The sequence below is a fragment of the Poecile atricapillus genome, chromosome 23, assembly GCF_030490865.1.
Source record: "Poecile atricapillus isolate bPoeAtr1 chromosome 23, bPoeAtr1.hap1, whole genome shotgun sequence".
Taxonomy (NCBI): domain Eukaryota; kingdom Metazoa; phylum Chordata; class Aves; order Passeriformes; family Paridae; genus Poecile; species Poecile atricapillus.
This window is the reverse complement of record NC_081271.1, coordinates 1,228,783-1,249,235: the sequence shown is the minus strand read 5'-3', so window position 1 is coordinate 1,249,235 and position 20,453 is coordinate 1,228,783. Positions and strand designations below refer to the sequence as shown.

The following is a 20,453-nucleotide window of genomic DNA, read 5'->3' as shown; positions in this document are numbered from 1 at the left end:
TCCCCAGGATTTGTTTATAACCATAAGCAGAGCAGTTGTGCTTAATTCCTCTCTCAGGCTCTTGCCTGCGCTGCCTGCTCCTGCCCAATCGCTTTTGTTCATCTCTTAAATTGTTTTAAAACAACAACAACAAAATAATGGCATTAGCGGTGCAAAATCCCCCGTGAAATCACCAGCGCAGCCTCACACCCCTCTCTAAAATCGGAATATTTCAAACTGTTTTATCATTTGCTGGTAAATTACATTGTACCAGAGCGAGGAGAGGAAAAGAATTTTCTGAATGTATTTCCTTTAATAAGCTATTAAGACGTTGTACTGCTAATTAAACTATTAATTAGACGTCTTATCATTCCTAAACACGTTAGCATGTTGCCAAAGAAGCAATAAGCCTCTGGGGCAGGCAGGAGATAAGGAAAGAAGGAAGATGCAAACATGAAGATTAAAAAAATATGAAGGAATAAAAAAAAAAATCAAAGAAATAGCAAATAAAAAATTAAGAGTCAGAAGGGTGATGTATTGGTTAATTTATAGGAATAAAAAATAAATAACTTGAGAACGAATTTCCTGTGTGGGAGCCCTTGGGCCACCTGTGTCTTACACAGGACAAAAAGGGACGGGACTTTTCAGATCTTCATTTTTCTGAAGCAGTGGAACCAGAAATGGAACCCATCTTCCCCAAAACCAGGAATCAGGAAATTAAAATTAAAAAAAAAGTGGGGGGTTTTTCTTCTCCAGAGGAAAAGCACCAGGAATTTTCAATAGGAAGATCTTAACCCCAAGGAATTTCTGCATCTGACAGGCAGCACCCCAGGCTCACCCAGCCTTGTTTTTTCTGAAGTTAAGAAAGAAAATTCCCAGCCTTGCAGCGCTTGGGGTGTTCCTCGCACCCTCTGAAGGTTTTTCCTAGGAATGAGGAGTTGGGAAACTCAGGGACAGCTCTGAACCACCCCGAGGTGCTGCTCTCACAGCCTTTGGGACCTTTGAGTCCTGGCTCTCCCTGATCTCTGCCCATCTCAGGGTTTCCAACGTTTTCAGACCCCAATTCCTCAGCTCAGTGGCTCTCAAGGGATGGATAATCTCATTTGTGTCTGTTCCTACAAATCAGCAGCAAATTAAATGGATCTGAAGGCCAGAATTAAAGGCTCCAAACACATGGGAAGTGCCTGTAATACAAAGAGCTGTAAATATAATTTATTTTTAGCAGGGTGGATGGGAAAGCCCCACACAGATGCTCTTCTTTTACCTGGGAAGCAAAGATGGAATCATGGAAATATTAAGGCTGGAAAAGACCTCTAAGATCAAGTCCACCAGCATGGTTGGAAAAGGAGGAAAAAAACAAAATGAGCTTGGTTATCACCCTTTTGCAGCTCTGGGAAATGCCTTTGTGGCCTTCTGATGGTGGCTGAGGTTTAGGCTGGCCCAAAGCTGCTGCTCAGGACGCTGCTGGATCCCTGGCTGGGATTTCAGGGATGTCCCGGCCTCAGGACAAATTCTGGGGAAATTCTGGATTCCTTGGGTTGGATTTCAGGGATGAAGAAGTTCTCCAGCTTCACCAGCCCCTGAGGTGGGGCACGGGATGTCACCAGAGCCCTCCTGTGCCACTCAATTCCCCTCGTGGCCTTGCAGGGGATGGAGCAGCAGAAATGGGAGAATTCCCACAGGGGTTTTTGCAGGATCCGACACCGACCAAGCAGAAAAAGGGAAAAAAAAACAAAAAGAAAGAAAAAGGAAAGAAAGTGATGTGAAATCCAGGTTAGAAATGCCATTGTGGATGTTCCCCGTGCCTGGAACACGAGCTGTCACTCTGTTATCCCTGGCATATCCCTGTCACAGCTCTGATATTCCCCGTGATTCCATAATTCCATGGTTTCACTGGTCCAGGGCTGGATTTCAGCACCGCTGGCCGGGGTTTTTGGGAGCAGTCGGAGCTGGTTTTGGGAGCAGCTCTGCCAGGGCCCCGTTCCCGAGTCCCAGCCGCCCTCTGGAGCCCGGGCGGGAGCTCTGGCAGAGCTCAGCCGGCAGGCAGCAGCATTGCAGCACAAATGAATAATCCTGCACCTGATCCTGCAACTAATGCTGGAATAATGCTGAAATAATGCTGCAAATAATACTGAAATAATGCTGGAATAATGCTGAAATAATGCTGGAATAATGCTGGAATAATGCTGCAACTAATACTGAAATAATGCTGGAATAATGCTGAAATAATGCTGCAACTAATGCTGAAATAATGCTGCAATAATGCTGCAACTAATGCTGCAAATAATGCTAAAATAATGCTCAAATAATTCTCAAATAATCCTGCAACTAATGCTGCAATAATGCTGCAATAGTGCTGCAATAACGCTGCAATAATGCTGCAATAATGCTGATATAAGGCTGCAATAACGCTGCAATAATGCTGAAATAACGCTACAATAACGCTGCAATAATGCTGATATAACGCTGCAATAATGCTGCAATAAAGCTGCAATAATGCTGATATAACGCTGCACTAATGCTGCAATAATGCTGATATAACGCTGCAATAATGCTGCAATAAAGCTGCAATAATGCTGATATAATGCTGATATAATGCTGATATAATGCTGATATAACGCTGCAATAACGCTGCAATAACGCTGCAATAACGCTGCAATAACGCTGATATAACGCTGCAATAACGCTGCTGCCCCTCAGCATCCTCACCTGGGCATTGCGGGCTCTCTCCTCGCTGTGCTCTGCTCGGTTCCCCTGCGCTGCCCCCAAACGCAGGAGCCTGGGGAGGGTCCCTGGGGAGGGTCCCTGGGGAGCTGCTGAGGGAACCAGCCCCGGGCAGAGCCAGACATTCCCAGAGAGGAGAGAAAATCAGGAGAGATCCCTTTCCCAAAGCTCCTTCCTTCATCACAGCCCCACGGGACAGGACCTGAAGGGCTCCCCCGTGTCCCCCCCGTGAATTTTTGGGGCAGGGAACGTTGCTGGTTATTCCAGAGTGCCCAGAGCGAGGGAACCCTCACACAATCCCAGGATTTAGGCTGGAAAATCCCTCTGGGATCAGCGAGTCCGGGCAGTGCCCGATGCCCACCCTGAGCCCTGAGTGCCACCTCCAGGGACGGCGACTCCAAACCTCCCTGGGCACTTCCAAGACCTTTTCCATGAGGAAATTCCCGCTGCTGTCCAAGCTGAGCTCCAGCTCAGGCCAAGCCCAGCCCTGCACATCACTCTGGAGTCTCATCTATTTTTCCAGGAACTAATTGGGTGTCTTAAACATCAAAAAAACAACAAATCAAACAAACGAGGTGTGTCTGCTGCACGTCACTCATCCTGCAGAGGTTTTTTTTGGGGAGAGGAATGTGCTCAGAGCCTTTATTAATGGGATTTCTGCTGGGAAAGAACCTCTCTGTGAGGCGTTGTCCTCCCATCCTGCTGGCAGCAGCCAGCGCCGCATCCCACGGGGATAAAGACGCTGGACACGACAGAGAAGCCGCTTTTAGTACTTCATTATTTTCCTTTTTCTTAACCGGGATTATTTACAATGAGATCTGGGAGAAGCAATTCACACCAAAGCAAACAGCCTGGAATATTTTAATTGTGTTTAAGTGACTCTTGCACCCACAAAAATAAAAAAAAACAGCCCCAGGTGGTGATGGATGCTGCTGTCATCGCTTTGAGCACTGTACCAGAAAAAAAATCCCTTCTCCTCAGGTGTTCAGCACTGAGAGAAATCTGGGATGAATTCACTTGTGAGAGGGTAGATCAGCCTCAAGGGCCGTTTTTGGGCTTCTTTGGGGTGTGGAGGTCGCTGCTGGTGCTCGTGTTGAACCACAGCTCCTCCTGTCTGGCACAACCAGGGCTTTGGCTCCCTAAAAATGTGTTTGGGATGGGGAACAAACCTGCCCTGGGTCCCCCCGAGCTCCAGCAGCGCCTCCCTGGAGTGGGATCAGCACGGAGAGGGGCCAGACCTGCTCCTGCTGCTGGGATTTGGTGCTTCCCAAAGTGAAAATCCTGCTCTTTGCTCCTGGCCCTGCTGCTGGTGCAGAGAGAGGAATTCCCACTGCAGAGCCGGGGTTTTGTCTCCCTCTCATCCCTCCGGGAACCCTTTGGCACCTCCCATTCCCAAATTCCTGCCCCAGACACCCACAGAGCCCAGCCTGGTGTTCTCCATCTCACCCAAGGGATAAACTGCTGGCTCTGCCTGCCACAACCCCCAGCCCTGGCAGGAGGAGGCTGTGGCAGGACTCAGAGAAAAAGAAATTGACATTTCAGCCTTGAATTCCACGTGGAAAGTTTTACAGAGCTTCAGCAAATTCTGCTGGAGTAGGAAAGAGTAGAGGAGCCCTAAAGCACAGGAAGGGGTTAAATGCCTGATGGTCTCAGAAGAGGAAGAAATCCTGCACTGAAACATAAAGATGAGATTATAAACAACTCTGTTAACCAAAACTATCTGAAACCTGAGAGGTTTTTGTCACTGCAGTCCAAATTTAACTACTTTAGTCAGCCTAACATATTGCTACCAGAAATCCGGGCTGCTGGAGCCCAGCTCTGCCTCTGCTTGAAAGCTGTGGAGGGGCTGAGGGCCCTGGGATGTGTCCTGATGTTCTTCTAACAACAAAAACACAGAACAGCTGCAGAGAGGAGTCCTGTGTGCTCAGCAGGAGGAGGAGGAGGAGGAGGCAGAGGAGCCGCTCTTGGGCAGCTCAGCGTGCTTCAGGCTGGTTTTGAAGTTCTCCACAGAGGCAATAATAAAGGTACAGAAGGGTCTGCAATTCCCTGTGTGTGCAGAGGAATCTCCTGCCCTGCTCTGGAGGCTCCTGCTCACATCTGGGTGTCGGCAGGGCTCTGCTGCCGGCCCGAGCGGCCGCTCTTGGAGGACGCCTGGCCCGTCCCGTTCTCCTGGGTGCCCCCGTTGAGGTTTGGGAGGTTTGGCTTCTCCTGCAGCTCTGCTGGCTCCTGGGACGGGCTCATCAGCATGGTGTTCCCCTGGCTCTCCGTGTAGTAGGGGTCTTCAGCCTGGCAGGGACACAAGGGACACGGTCAGGGAAGGGTGAGGGGTCCTGGCAGGGAGGACAAACAGCCCCAGGTCAGGGCACTGCTCTCTGACAAGGAGAGGAGCAGAGGGTCTGAACCAATGAGCAGCGAGAAAATCACCCAGAACTGCAGCTTTTCCTCCAGCACCTGCCAGAGAAGCTGTTGGGGTTTGTTGTTTTCTCCCAAGCAGGTTTTGGAGCTGGCCTTGCCTTGGGACAGAACCTCTTTGGCCAAGGCAGAACCACCATGGAATGGAAATGGTGGAAATTGTCTCTTTTGCTTCCCTTGCCCTTCCTGTGGAGCTGTGGCAGAGCTGCACCTCTGCAGGGCTGGGCATCGCCTGTGAGGAGCATCCAGAGCTGCCTCCATCCCCTCACAAGAATTCCCCAGACCTTGTGCAGCCCTGGAATTGGCAATTCCCAGCTGGAATTCCCTCAGCAGCACCCAGCACTCCCCTGGCTGGAGCTCACTCAGTCTCCTTTGCATGGGTGGGCTGGAATCCTCAGCTGGGATTGGCACTGCCAGGGGTTTCCAGGGAAACTGAGGCAGTGTGACACAGACATTTCCCAGCTCTGTGCTCTGGGGACATCCTCAAATGTCCTGGGGGCTCCCAGGCTGCTCTCGCTGGGCAGTGATGGGGAATCATCGCTTTACACGGGGTCACATCCCCCAAAAGTCACCAAAAGGTGGGGAGGAGTCCTCAGGGTCAGCCTGCCTGGAGAGGGGAGAATGGAAATAGGAAATTTCTGTCTCTTTCTTTCTTTCTTGATACGTTTTATTGCCATGGCTGGTGGGAGGAAATTGCCTTTATTACAGCACGGGTACAGACACGGGACTCACACAAAGGAATGGAAATTAAAGGGCGTCACTGTTAATGACACATTCATCAGGTTTCAGTGGCTCTGGAGGGCTCTCGCTGGATCAGTTCTTACTGCTGAGCAAAAATAAATGTTAGAGCTGGAACTGGGTGCGGGAAAGGGGCGATTCTGCTGCTGCAGGAGTTGATTTTGGATGAGGAGAGAGGCTCCCTCTCCCCCTGTGCAGTGAGCACAGAGCACAGGGGTGTCCATCCCCCTGTTCTCCCCCCTGGGCTCCTCTCTAGCTGCGGCTCTGCCACCTGTAAGCACTGACCAGCCTCTCTCCCGCGGGGCTCCAGCTGCGCCTCTTCATCAGGAAATATCCAGCCAGGCCCAGGAAGGCCAGCAGCAGCCCAGATGTGACCAGCGCGATCAGCGTCTTCTGAGAAGAGTCCCTCTGGCTCCTCCTGCTCTCCTTTTTAAGGGATTCTATTCCAAACTGGAAAAAAAAAAAATAAAAAAAATAAAAAACAAAGCCCAAAACACCAAAGAGAGCCGGGAGTGGGACAAACAGGAAACGTTTGCATCTGCTGCACAGGCTTCAAACAATGCTGCTCCTTCCTCACCTCGGGAAACAGAGCTGGGCTCTGCTGCCCTGGGAGCCCTCACGTCCTCACTGCCTCATTCCCAGCCTCCTGTGGCACTGGGAATTTTGTCCTCTGGAGCACAGCCCAGGGGAGATCTGAGTGCTGCAGCTCTGCCATTTATACCCCGAGAGCCAGTGGCAGCCTCAGGGCATTAATTATCATTATTAATTAGCATTAATATCAGCCTGGGCCCCTGGAGAAGCTGAGAGTGGCTGTTGGGGTCTCACCTTTGCTAAGAAAGTGCTTTTACATTTTTATATTTTTTTCCTTTTTCTTTTCTTGCTAAGAAAGCATTTTACAGAGCCTTTTCGAGCATTTCTGCCCCCGTGGGTTGTGCTGGGTCCCTTGTGCTTCATCACAGCCTTGCTGGTGGCTCCAGCCACAGAATCCCAGCATGGTTTGGGTTGGAAGGGACCTTAAAAATCACCCAGTGCCACCCTGCCATGGGCAGGGACACCTGCCACTGTCCCAGGGTGCTCTGAGCCCACCCAGCCTGGACTGGGATCTCCTCAGGCACCTCCAAACTGGAGCAGGTCCAAGGCTGAGCTTCTCCCCCAGCCCAGCTGAGCTGGGTTTAACTAAACCTCCCCCCACTCCTGGCCAGGATTTCTGCTGCTGAATTCGCTGCAGGGATTTACCTGTTCCCAGTGAGACTGCTGCAGCGCCTTCAGGAGGCTGTCAGGATCTGCAAGGGTGAAAACGGGACAGCACACGACACTTATTGATCACATATTGATCACATTGATCACATCATACACTGATCACACATTGATCACTTATTGATCACACATTGATCACATTGATCACATCATACACTGATCACACATTGATCACACCATACACACTGATCACTTATTGATCACACATTGATCACATTGATCACATCACACACACTGATCACACATTGATCACATCATACACTGATCACACATTGATCACATTGATCACATCATACACTGATCACACATTGATCACTTATTGATCACACATTGATCACATTGATCACATCGTACACTGATCACACATTGATCACTTATTGATCACACATTGATCACATTGATCACATTGTACACTGATCACACATTGATCACTTATTGATCACACATTGATCACTTTGATCACATCACACACACTGATCACACACTGATCACATATTGATCACATTGATCACATCACACACACTGATCACACATTGATCACACACTGATCACACATTGATCACATTGATCACATCATACACTGATCACATATTGATCACATTGATCACATCATACACACTGATCACACATTGATCACTTATTGATCACACATTGATCACATTGATCACATCATACACTGATCACACATTGATCACACCACACACACTGATCACACCACACACACTGATCACACACTGATCACTTATTGATCACATATTGATCACATATTGATCACATCACACACACTGATCACACACTGATCACTTATTGATCACACATTGATCACATACATTGATCACACCACACACACCGATCACACATTAATCACATTACACACACTGATCACACATTGATCACTTATTGATCACACACTGATCACACACGGATCACACACTGATCACACATTGATAACATCACACACATTGATCACATCACACACACATTGGTTACACACTGATCACACTGATCACACATTGATCACACCTTGATTACACCACATACATTGATCACACATTGATCACATCACACACACTGATCACACACTGATCACACATTGATCACACATTGATCACACATTGATCACATCACACACACATTGGTTACACACTGATCACACTGATTACACATTGATCACATCACACTCACTGATCACACATTGATCACATCACACACATTGATCACATCACACTCACTGATCACACATTGATCACATCACACACACTAATCATACACTGATCACACCACACACACTGATCACACATTGATCACACACTGATCACACACTGATCACACACTGATCACACCACACACACTGATCACACATTAATTACACATTGATCACACACTGATCACACCACACAAGTTGCACACACCACATCCACACACTCCCTTCATGATCCCCACCCCCTGCAGCTCGTGGCACTCCCAAGGGCCTGGCTGTGCACAGCCAAGGTGGCTCCTGGAGGTGGCTCCACGGCCCCAGGGATGCAGCAGGACCCCAGAAGAAGGAGCAGAATTGCAGAGAGGTTTCTCCTCCTGGGATCTGTCTGCCAGCCCTTCCCTGTCCCACTGCCCACACCGTTATCTGTGGATCACAGCCAAGGAATCCCCTCCACTGACCTTTCTCTCCTTTGAGGATGAGGAGCAAGCAGTCCCTGTCCAGGCTGGATGGAGTGAGTTTGATCTCGCAGGGGGAGTCCACGGTGTGGGTTCTATTTTCACATACTGCTCGCCACAAATCCCATCCCTTCCTCTCTAAGAAGTTTTCCTGCAAAATTTTCAGCAAGAACAGCCATTAAACCAAGCAAAGTGAGCAATCCTCTGCCTCAGCCACGCTGGTGGAGGTGTTGTGCTTTCCCCTTTGAATTTTGGGGAAAGCTGAGCTGGGTGTCAGACCCTCCTCTCCCATCCCAACCCCTTGCAAGTGCTCATTTCTCATGTCTTAACTTAATGAGAATTAATAAAACGGAGATATTCTTAGCAACTCTTGAAAATGGCATTTAAACAAAGCTAAATTTAGGCCCTGGATCTCATGGCAAGTCTCCCCAGTTTTTGGGCTGGAACAACTGAAGAGTCCTATTGTTTCAGAGTCCCAGGCAGGGGCTGGGAAAGGAGGGAAATAACAAAGAAGCATTGAGCCTTCCTGTTTAGGAAATGTCTTCAATGTTTTTGCTAGGTTGCTGATCAAAGGCTAGGTAAAAAAACCACAAATTTCTCACATTTTAGAGCTGAACTGACCCTGGGCTGGAAGAGGAAGAGGAGTGAGGAGCTGCAGCCTTTGTGGGCCAGTTTCTGGATCGGACAGGATGGGTTTTCTCCTGGGGGCTGTTTCCAGGCTCGCAGGCAGAGCCTGGCCTTGCTAAAACCCTTCCTGAGCCCTGTCCTGGGCCCAAGGCCACGCTGGGGCTGTGTGAGAGCCCCCTTGTCCCGGCAAGGGCTCGGTGCCCTCCTCGCTGTGCCCCGGAGCTGCCCCGGGCTCGGCTCCCTCCATCCTCCGTGTGAGAACAACTCCTCCACGGGAGAACAACAAACAAATCATTCCCGGCTGTTTCTATAGAGCTTGGCTCGGGCACAGGAAGGCCAAGATGGAACAAGAGACCCAAGTGAGTATTTTCCTTTCTCTGCTGTGGAAAGAACTCATCGGAGTGTCAGAGTTTCCCTTCGCAATTAGCGGCGCCGGGTGCCAGCTGATTGCTCATTTGCCTCGGGAAAGGCCAGCAGGAGACAGGGACAGGAGGTCCCTGCTGGCTGCTGCCCTCCAGAGCTGCTCTTTTCTGCTTCCCAGCTCCATCCTGAGCCGCCTGCTCGCACCGCAGCGCCGGGAGGCTGCTGGAATTGGGGATATTTGGGTGTTTTTTGGGTGTGTGAGCTGTGCCTGTGGATGCTCTGGATGCGCTCCCTGCATCCCCAGGGCAGCACAAACCCTGTGCCCGGGCGGGAGCGGAGCCCACTAGATGGCATCTGAGATCGGGATCCCGCAGGATATTCCCGGTGAATTCCTGCTCCTGTAAACAGGAACGAGCCTAAATGCCATTTAATCACTCATCCGCACAGGAAAGCCGAGCCGGACTCGCTCATCCTAAGTGGCAGCAGCACGGCTCAGTGACAAAATTAAATTGTACATTTATAATAATATATAAAATATAAATCGTACATTTTAGATGTATTTCACACCCTCTTTCCACTTTCCACCCTCTGGGGCAGGCTGTGCCTCCAGTGGGAATGGTTTCTTCCTCTCACCCCCCTCTGCTGCTAAAAACGCCTCATTTTTGGTGCACAAGGCCAAGGACGGTCACAGAGAGCCCGGGGTTCCCTCAGGAGCTCTTGGGGACACTGGGCAGCCCCTTCCAATGCCCTGTTTTCTTTCCTAGGGCACTTGGCAAGACAAAAAAGGGCACTTTTGTTCCCAACAGGGAAGAGGAAGAAGAAGAACAAAGGCGGTTTCCCGTTGGACGCGGTGGGAGATGCTTCAGGAGCTGAGCTGACCCCGCAGCTCAGGGCAAGGAGGGGGATTGATGGGGTTGGGAGGTTGCATTTCCCCCTTTAGGGGACCTTGGGGACCTCCCCAGCCCGGCCACCCCGCGACCCCCGGGGCACTCACGCAGCTCCGGGACTCGTTGAGCCGCAGGCAGATGGCTCCGGTGTCCCCCTCGTCCCTGGCACGGTGGCACCTGATGGCAGCGGGGATGGGCTGGCAGGGAGAGCACACAGCGCTGCTGTCACTGGGGCTGGGGGTCAGACCAGCACCCAGGCAGCCCCATCCTCACCGTCCTCATCCTCAGCATCCTCAGCATCTTCACCATCCTCACCATCCTCACTGTCCTCACCGTCCTCATCCTGAGCATCCTCAGCATCCTCAGCATCCTCATCCTCACCGTCCTCATCCTCACCATCCTCATCATCCTCACCATCCTCATCCTCAGCATCCTCAGCATCCTCAGCATCCTCACCATCCTCAGCATCCTCAGCATCCTCATCCTCAGCATCCTCAGCATCCTCAGCATCCTCATCCTCAGCATCCTCACCACCCAGCCCCATCCTCAGCATCCTCAGCATCCTCAGCATCCTCAGCATCCTCAGCATCCTCAGCATCCTCATCCTCAGCATCCTCATCATCCTCACCATCCTCATCCTCACCCTCCTCATCATCCTCACCATCCTCATCCTCAGCATCCTCATCATCCTCACCATCCTCATCCTCATCATCCTCGCCATCCTCCCCACCGTCACTCACCCCAGGGCTCGGGGCCGGCTGCGGGGCCGTGGTGGCCGTTGGCAGCCGGGGATGCTCCGAGGTGGCCGCAGAGCTGCTCCCGGTCACCGTGGAGGCCGCGGGGTCTGTCCCCGTGTCCCCAGGCTGTGTCGGGGGGTCCCGGGCTGTGGAGACCCCCGGGCTCCCGTGTGGCCCCACCGAGGTGTCCGGCACTGAGGTGGGGGCCGGGCTGGGCTGGGGGCTCGTCCTCAGCTGCTCTGGGAGCCCTGTCAATGTCGGGCTGGTGGCCACGGACCCGGCCACGGTTCCAGCTTGGAGGAAACGCGAGGAGAAGGACTCAGGAGGGGGCTGGAGCCCCCCGTGAGCCCTGGGGCTGAGGCACAGGGGGGTCCCTGGCTGGAGCCCCCCGTGAGCCCTGGGGCTGAGGCACAGCGGGGTCCCTGGCTGGAGCCCCCCCGGCTCTCTGGGGAGCGCTCGCTGGCCCTGGGGCTGCTGCTGGATTGTTACACCCCCCCCGGGGACATTTCCCAGCCACAGGGCAGAGGTGCCACCCTCGGCATCGCCCCCAGCTCCTCTTTGGCCCCGGGGTTCCAGAGGAGGTGCTGATCCCAAACTGCAGCTGGGAAAGGCTCCCTGCGCCCTCTGATCCCTTCCAGAGCCTGAGCTGGGCCAACCACCATGGAATCCCCGCCTGGGTTGGGTTGGAGGGACCTCAAAGGCCACCCAGAGCCACCCCAGCCATGGCAGGGACCCCTTCCCCTGTCCCAGGGTGTCCAAACCCCATCCAGCCTGGCCTTGGGCACTGCCAGGGATCCAGGGCTGCTCTGGGCACCCGTGCCAGGGCCTGCCCACTCTGCCAGGGAATGATTCCTTCCCAATATCTAATTTAAATCTCCTCTCCTGCAGCTTGAGGCCATTCCCCCTTGTCCTCTCCTCCCAAAGGCTCTCTTCCCACGTGTGGTGAGATAAACATCACTGAGCTTTTTGTTTTGACCAGGATGGGGCTGAGCTGCCTGGGTTGGGTGTCCCCAGGTGGGATTTTTTGGGGTGGAATTAAAACTTTTCACCACACTCAGCCTCTCTTTTTTTTTCGAGAGCACAAACCATGGCGAGCCCACACACTTAATAAATCTAATTATTCCCACCAACTCTACCAGGAAGCAGAGAGGGAAGCAAGGGAGGGGTTACCAGAGGTTGGTTTGGCGGTGCTGGCGTGTCCCGTGGCTGTGCTGGCAGTGCTGGCTGTGCCACTGCTGCTGTCCCTCGCTGCTGTCACTGTGGGGGTGTCTGCCGTGCTCCTGGCAGCGCAGCCTGGGGGAACACGCAGCTCTCAGGGGCTGCTGAGCCCCCAGCCCAGCCCTCAGCCCCTGGGGGAAAGCAGGAAAGCTTTAGCTGCTCTCCCAAATCCGCTTTTTTCTCGCCCCAAACTGGCAGGAAGGCTCGGGGCGCATCTGGGAGAGGCTCAGGGGTGGAACTTTGCATCTGGGGGACACCAGACTCTGGTGCAGCCCTGGCAGGGCTCGTTCCTACCCTCACCCCATCCTCAGCTCACTGCTGGATGCACAAAGCTCTGCACAAAGCTGGATTTCAGAGTAGGTTGGGTTTATAATCCTGGGAGGAAAGAATCAAGCCTTGGAAGAGATCACTTGTGTGCCTCAGGACAGATAAGTTGGATTTACAGTTGCAGGCACAATCTCAAAGTAAATAGAAACATTCCCATTGGCTTGGGATCAGCCCTGACTCATGAGTGAAAACATCTTTGGAGGTAAAGCAGAATGTTTGGAGAGCGGTTTGCTGCTCTAACTTAAAGTTTATATATTGCTTCCTGCTGCGTTACAGAGATGACACTTCCAGCTTTTCCTGCTGAAAGGAGCTGTGTGAGTCAGTGAAAATGCATTTTCCCTCATTCCTTAACCTTCTCTCTCCCTAAGATCTATTCCCACTTTTAACAAACAGCTTCAGTCTCTACCCCAGGGCTCGTGGTGTTTAAGATTCTTATCCAGGCACTGAAGAGAAAATCATACAGAATGTGTTGTTTCATTTGTAGTTCTGCCCAGGGGAGCCCCAGCTCCAAGAAAAGTTACTTCATCCTCCCAAACCACCCTGAGCAGCTCTGGCAGGTCCTGAGTGGTGCCAGCCCCACTGGGATCTGGGGCACTGGGCACTGGCAGGGGGCTGGCAGGAGCTGCTCTGTGCCCCCACACCAGGACGTGGCTCCCCAGAGCCTGGGGGTTTGTGAGGAGCAGAGCCCGAGCTCACCAGGGCTCGATTTGGCCAGGGGTGCTGGGGCAGGGCTGGTCCTGAGGGCAAAGAGGGGCCCAGGCTGGTCCTGTGGGGCTGCCCCCACTGGGGCTGTCCATCCTGATCCATCCTGTCCATCCTCATCCACCCTATCCATCTTCATCCACCCTATCCATCTTCATCCACCCTATCCATCCCATCCCATCCCATCCCATCCCATCCCATCCCATCCCATCCCATCCCATCCCATCCCATCCCATCCCATCCCATCCCATCCCATCCCATCCCATCCCATCCCATCCCATCCCATCCCATCCCATCCCATCCCATTATCCCATTATCCCATTATCCCATGGATCCCATCCCATCCCTCCCACCCCATCCTGGGCTGCAGCTGCTCGGGGTGAGGTCTCAGTGCAGGTGTCTGGAGCTGGAGTTGAGGTTCTGGCACAGCTTTTGTTGCAGGGGGAGAAGTTCCTTCTCCTCCAAGACAATTCCAGCTGGTTGGGTCACCGAGTTTTCCTGCTGGCTTTGAACAAATCCAGAGCAGAGGAAGCTCTGCGTGCCTGGGGCCAGGGCCAGGCTTTGGGCACAGCTCCGTGTCCTCGTGGCCACCAGCAGGAAACTTCAGCAGCAGCAGAACAATGCAGAGCCTGGCCTTGACCTCCCCAAGTGCCACAGCCACCCAAGCACCTCTGAGCTCTTCCAGATGTTCCTAAAGCACCCCAGGTAGTTCTGATCAAAGCCTTTTCAGCGCTGGATATTGCAGTGGAAGCCTGGCTGTTGCTCAGAGTCATCTGGGAGAGGAGCTGTCACTTTGGATTTCTTTTTCTTGCCTTTCTTGGAGCATGTGCAGGAGCTTTTCCACCAAACATGGATCAGGTTTGGTTTTGAAATCTTTGGGCTCATGAGATAGATAATGATCCAGATGTGGGCTGGATAATCCACGTGGTGCTCAGCTAAACAGGGTTATTTATTGCACCATACATTTTTAATGGCTTTATTAAACTTTGTGAATTTGTTAGGATTGAGGGTTTAGAGTTTAAGCCAAGCTATTTATTAACCTGGGAGAAATCTTCACCTGGCAATGCAAGCGCGTGCAGGAGCAAAACCATGCAGGGATGGGAAAGAAAATTGCACTTCCCAGCACCCACTGTGTTCACCCACCTAGGTTTTAAAAAGTAAATTATTTTTTAAAGATATTTTAATAATGGGGCTTAGGAAGGATCTTAGATTGAATAAAGAAAAGGCAACAATATAAATGTTAAACTTGCTCCAAGACTCATCCCTGAGCACGAAGCCAGGGCCACAGAAAAGCTCTGCAGTGGCAAAGGTTCAGGAGAGAGGAGGAAAGTTTCCATCACTGGATCCCAATCCTGCACCCACAGCAAGAAAAACTGAGGGGAGTGAATCCCACTGGGAACCTCCGGGAACCTGCTGATCCTGGCTCAGATCCCCTGGTTAATTCTGGCAAACTTTCTGCTCAAGCCCTGGCTCCTTGTGCTGGTCAGGGGAGCATCTCCAGCCCTGGGTCAGGGGAGCTCCTCCAGCCCTGGGTCAGGGGAGCTCCTCCAGCCCTGGGTCAGGGGAGCATCTCCAGCCCTGGGTCAGGGGAGCATCTCCAGCCCTGGACCAGGGGAGCATCTCCAGCCCTGGGTCAGGGGAGCATCTCCAGCCCTGGGTCAGGGGAGCTCCTCCAGCCCTGGGTCAGGGGAGCTCCTCCAGCCCTGGGTCAGGGGAGCTCCTCCAGCCCTGGGTCAGGGGAATTCCTCCAGCCCTGGGCCAGGGGAGCTCCTCCAGCCCTGGGTCAGGAGAGCTCCTCCAGCCCTGGACCAGGGGAGCATCTCCAGCCCTGGGTCAGGGGAATTCCTCCAGCCCTGGGCCAGGGGAGCTCCTCCAGCCCTGGGTCAGGAGAGCTCCTCCAGCCCTGGACCAGGGGAGCATCTCCAGCCCTGGGTCAGGGGAGCTCCTCCAGCCCTGGGTCAGGGGAATTCCTCCAGCCCTGGGCCAGGGGAGCTCCTCCAGCCCTGGTCAGGGGAGCATCTCCAGCCCTGGGTCAGGAGAGTTCCTCCAGCCCTGGGTCAGGGGAGCTCCTCCAGCCCTGGGTCAGGGGAGCATCTCCAGCCCTGGGTCAGGGGAATTCCTCCAGCCCTGGGTCAGGGGAGCATCTCCAGCCTTGGGTAAGGGGAATTCCTCCAGCCCTGGTCAGGGGAGCATCTCCAGCCCTGGGTAAGGGGAGCATCTCCAGCCCTGGGTCAGGGGAGCTCCTCCAGCCCTGGTCAGGGGAGCATCTCCAGCCCTGGGTCAGGGGAGCTCCTCCAGCCCTGGACCAGGGGAGCATCTCCAGCCCTGGACCAGGGGAGCATCTCCAGCCCTGGACCAGGGGAGCATCTCCAGCCCTGGGTCAGGGGAGCATCTCCAGCCCTGGACCAGGGGAGCATCTCCAGCCCTGGGTCAGGGGAGCATCTCCAGCCCTGGACCAGGGGAGCTCCTCCAGCCCTGGGTCAGGGGAGCTCCTCCAGCCCTGGGTCAGGGGAATTCCTCCAGCCCTGGGTAAGGGGAGCATCTCCAGCCCTGGGTCAGGGGAATTCCTCCAGCCCTGGGTCAGGGGAGCTCCTCCAGCCCTGGACCAGGGGAGCATCTCCAGCCCTGGGTCAGGGGAGCATCTCCAGCCCTGGGTCAGGGGAGCATCTCCAGCCCTGGGTCAGGGGAGCTCCTCCAGCCCCTAACAGCTCCAGTCTCTAACTGAGCTCATTCCCAGGCTCCACGAGCGCTCCAGGAGCTCCAGGGGCTGCAAAGGGATGCTCTGGGCTGGCACAAGGGCACTGCTGGTCCCAGGGCTGCAGAGGAGGGTGAGGAACCACAGGATGCAGAAGAGGAGGGTAGAGGAACCATGGGATGAAGGAGAGGAGGATAAAGGAACCATGGGATGAAGGAGAGGAGGGTAAAGGAACCATGGGATGCAGGAGAGGAGCTCTGGAGCCAGGGGATGCAGGAGAGGAGGGAGGAGGAACCAGGGGATGGAGGAGAGGAGGGTAAAGGAACCATGGGATGCAGGAGAGGAGCTCTGGAGCCAGGGGATGCAGGAAAGGAGGGTAAAGGATCCATGGGATGCAGGAGAGGAGGGTAAAGGATCCATGGGATGCAGGAGAGGAAGATAGAGGAACCATGGGATGAAGGAGAGGAGGATAAAGGATCCATGGGATGAAGGAAAGGAGCTCTGGAGCCGGGGGATGCAAAGCCCTGGGGCTGGAGCCAGCCCTGCTCCCCTCAGCAGCCCCTCCAAGGACTCCAGCCGGCATTACTCACTCCTTTCCAGCTCCACAGCTCTCAGCCATGTGGCAGGAATTCAAGCGGGTGGAGCCCTCTTCCCTCTGGAAATATCTGATAAAAATCCCTTCCCTCCCCCTTTTCCTTCGCTCAGACAGGATGTGGGTGTGGGGCTGGGGGGCTGGGGGAGCCCCCCGAGCTGCCACACCAAAGCCCAGCTGTTTCTCCAAGGTTTTCCTTGGGGTTGGGGCCTCTCGGGCAGCCCAGCACCTTCCCGGGGCTGAGATTTCTCCTGGCTGGAGCAGCAGCCTCTAAAGGATGTTAAACTCCAGCAGCTGGAAGTTTTAAAGTCTCTTTTCCCTCTCCTGATATTCAGAACTTTCATAAGTGTTGCAAAAGGAGTGGAGGAAAGGAAGAACGTGTGAAAATGGCAGGAAAAGAGATTTCTCTGAAAATCAAGCTTGGCGGAGATGAATGAAAAGTATATAAAAAAGAAAGATGAAAGGTTAAGTAAAAGAAATAAAGAGTTTTTATTAGGTACAAATACAATCCATGCTCCCCTTCCCAGCCCTGAGACAAGCACAGGACAGCTCTCCATGTGCTTTATCCATCCCCACTTTTCCAGGACGTGCTCCCAGCATCCTCCCAGGAGCTTGGGAGGGTCTGGGAGCAGCAGCCCACTCTGCAGAGCGGGGGTGGCTGTAAACCTCTCCCGTGCTCCTGGAAACTCCGGCAGAGCCCCAGAGATCGGGGCAGAGGCCAGGAGAGCATTTCCAGGGGATTTGCTGCCTTCCAGGTTGGGTTTCCCAGGGGATTCTCTCCTGTGGGGTGGGATCCCAGACCCCGAGCTCCATCCTGCCCCACCACATCCACACCCCACATCTGTGGGACCCCTGCCCCTGTCCCAGTGGGACACGAGGGGTTTTTCCTATAAAACACGTGGCCACAGCCGGAGGTGTCCTGGGAGCAGGAGGAGCCCGCTGCTCCCACCCTCAGCAGCGCTGCCAGGAGCAGCCTGAGCCCAAAGCCACAGGATCGGGATTTCCATGGGAATTGCACAACCGGAGCCTTTGATGGATTCCCTGGGACTCCCCAGGGAGCTGAGGAACACCAAGAGCCTCAGGGATGAGCTGCCTGGCTTCTCCCAGCAGCTACAACCAACTCCTGCACCTCCCAGCCAGGAATATCCTGCAGGAATGACGGCCATGGGCTGTGCAAGGACATTAATTAATCCTGCAGCATCAAAGCCCCTGCTGCCCAATAGCTCTGCCCTCCCAAAATCTGAACTTTTTATCCCTTTTCCATCGCTTTTGTTTTGTACAAGGAACTCAAGGTTTGGAACTCGAGGTTTGAGGCTCAAGGTTTGCCTCACGCCTTTGTCTCACACCCTCACAGCCCTGAATGTCATTTTCCTCAAATAAAATTTGGGTTTTTTTTTTCAATTCCTGTAAAATTAACACAGACTGGAGGGTCAGCCAGCAGCTCAGGTGAGCAATTTACCTGTGCAGCCAGGGGAACATGAAAGGAGCTCTGTGAAACAGGAGAACAAAACCCAGCGAATTCCTGCAATAGATCTCGTCGCTCACATTTGTGTGAGTAAGAAAAAATTACATTTGAGGAGACACCCGCAGGCTCCTGGCTCCTGTCCCAGCACACCAGGCAACACACAGAGCGCTGCTTCACTTTTTTAGTCCTTTTTTATTACCTCATGGCTGTTGGGCTTGGGACAAAAATGATAATATTTCCCTAAAATATAACCCTTTAAAAAGTAGCACCTAGAGAAAAATCTCGGTGCTGTTATTCATTGCTTCATATGATGAATATTTGAAGAGCTGCAATAGGAGATTTTAATATTTATGGAGATTCATTTGATTTCCAGCAAATGTTTAGTTCCAACCACAAAACAAAAGCGTGGCTCATTTACACCCGCGAGACAACTTGAACTGCGGCTGCACCCTTTTCCTGCCGCATTCCCATCCCCTCTCCTTATCCAGGAATTTTTTGGGGAGTTCAGATCCCCATCCCTGCCCTTTTCAGAGCAGCAGTGAGTTTTTTCCCCCGGGATGCCGATGCAAACGCTGCTCTGTAAATGTCACCGCCGGGTTTTTGGGTGGGAATCCCAAAAATTCGGATCCCAAACTCCTGGAGGAGCCTCTTCCCCCCGAGCTGCTGCTGCCAGGAGCTGCCCCACGCCTGCTGTGACTTTGGGGGTCAATACTCACCAGCCAGCTCCAGCACGCAGATGGTGATGCCCAGGAGCTGCCTCCACTTCATGGCTGTGGGAATTCCCAAAAGCGGCGTTCCCTGCTCCCAAAAAAGCGCCGCTTTTGGGGCTCCTCAGTCCTGCAGCAGCTCTGAGCTCATGCGGCTTTGCTTGGAGTTCAAGCCTTTGAGATCACTCACTTTGTGGGGTGGGTTTTTCTTCAGGGGTTGTGCTTGTGGTCCGGGACTGCGAGGTGGAGTTTCTCCGCTTTGATTTCCCAGTTTTATATAGTTCATGGCAAGCTCACTATCACTTAGGTAATTTTCTCCTCCCCACTTTCCTGCCAGCAGCTTCAAAACAAACAAAAGATCAGCCCTCTCCCCAGCGAAGGATCCCAAAGGCTGGCCGGGATTAACCCTTTCCTGAGAGCTGCTGCTTTCCCGGCCGGGGGAGGGCAGGGACGGAGCCCGATCCAGCTGGAATCAGGGATTGAGCCTGGGCTTCCCTCCGAGCACGGCAAGCACAGCCCGAGGAGCTCAGGGATGGGGGGAAGCCCCAGGTGCAGCCCAGCAAACCCCAGGAGCGCTCCCAGCACCGTGGAAAACAGGGAAATGCTCAAGATGGGCTTCAGGATCAGGGATTTTCTCAGCAAATGAAGCGAGGAGCTGAAGGATGCGGGATCGTCGCTGAGCTGAAGTCACTCCATGAACTCCACTGCACGATGAGATGGGCTGGAGAAGGGCTGGGGCAGAGAAAAGCCACAGGCAAAATCTTTGGCATTAAAGCTGGAGCAGGAGCAGGACAGGAGAGCAAGAACTTCCCGGAGCTCGTTGGGAAAGCGGTGCAGGAGCCCCGAGAGCGGCACAGAACATCGGCTGCAGCTTTGAGCTCAGCAAGGGGAGCTGGGCTCTGGTTCTGCACTGCACACACGTGGGAGCAGCTCAGGAAGGGCAGGACCAGGGATGCTCTGCGTCCTCACATGGGAATGGCCATCCCTGGGATGCTCCAGGCCACGCTGGATGGGATTTGGAGCAGCCTGGGGCAGTGGATGGGATTTGGAGCAGCCTGGGATAGTGGATGGGATTTGGAGCAGCCTGGGGTAGTGGATGGGATTTGGAGCAGCCTGGGATCCACGGCAGGGAGTGGAATAAGAGGATCCTTCACACCCCTTCCAATCCAAACCAGTCTAAGGGTCAAACTTTGGCCTTTGGGTATAAAAAACCAGGAGATGAACACTTGGGAAACTCAACTCCAGTCTTAATTCCATCTTTTCTTTTACACCTGGGTGTACTGAAGGGAACAGGAAATCAAAAAGTGAGGTGGACAGGAAAAAAAAGCTGTGGAAGGAAGGATGAGGAAGCTCTTACTCAGTGTAAT

The 20,453-nt window shown here is 53.3% G+C and overlaps 1 protein-coding gene across 1 annotated transcript; it reads right to left on the bottom strand.

Annotated features, from left to right (window-relative positions):
* Positions 1-3,316: 3,316 nt before the first annotated feature.
* CD34 (CD34 molecule) lies at positions 3,317-19,428 on the bottom strand. The gene is made up of 8 exons (XM_058856060.1): positions 19,096-19,428; positions 12,551-12,673; positions 11,384-11,673; positions 10,751-10,840; positions 8,770-8,917; positions 7,090-7,136; positions 6,139-6,303; positions 3,317-4,989 (listed from the first exon to the last, which is right to left on the bottom strand). Exons 1-8 carry the CDS (start codon positions 19,145-19,147, stop codon positions 4,795-4,797), a joined length of 1,110 nt encoding a protein of 369 aa, XP_058712043.1. The 5' UTR covers positions 19,148-19,428; the 3' UTR covers positions 3,317-4,794.
* Positions 19,429-20,453: the final 1,025 nt, after the last annotated feature.

Coding starts and splice junctions, on each gene's coding strand:
- CD34 (XM_058856060.1), bottom strand. CDS start 19,147: ATGAAGTGGAGGCAGCTCCTGGGCATCACCATCTGCGTGCTGGAGCTG. Junction 11,674..12,550: donor CACCGCCAAACCAACCTCTG/GTAACCCCTCCC, acceptor GTTTCCTCCAAG/CTGGAACCGTGGCCGGGTCC. Junction 10,841..11,383: donor AGCCGGCCCCGAGCCCTGGG/GTGAGTGACGGT, acceptor TCTCCCTGCCAG/CCCATCCCCGCTGCCATCAG.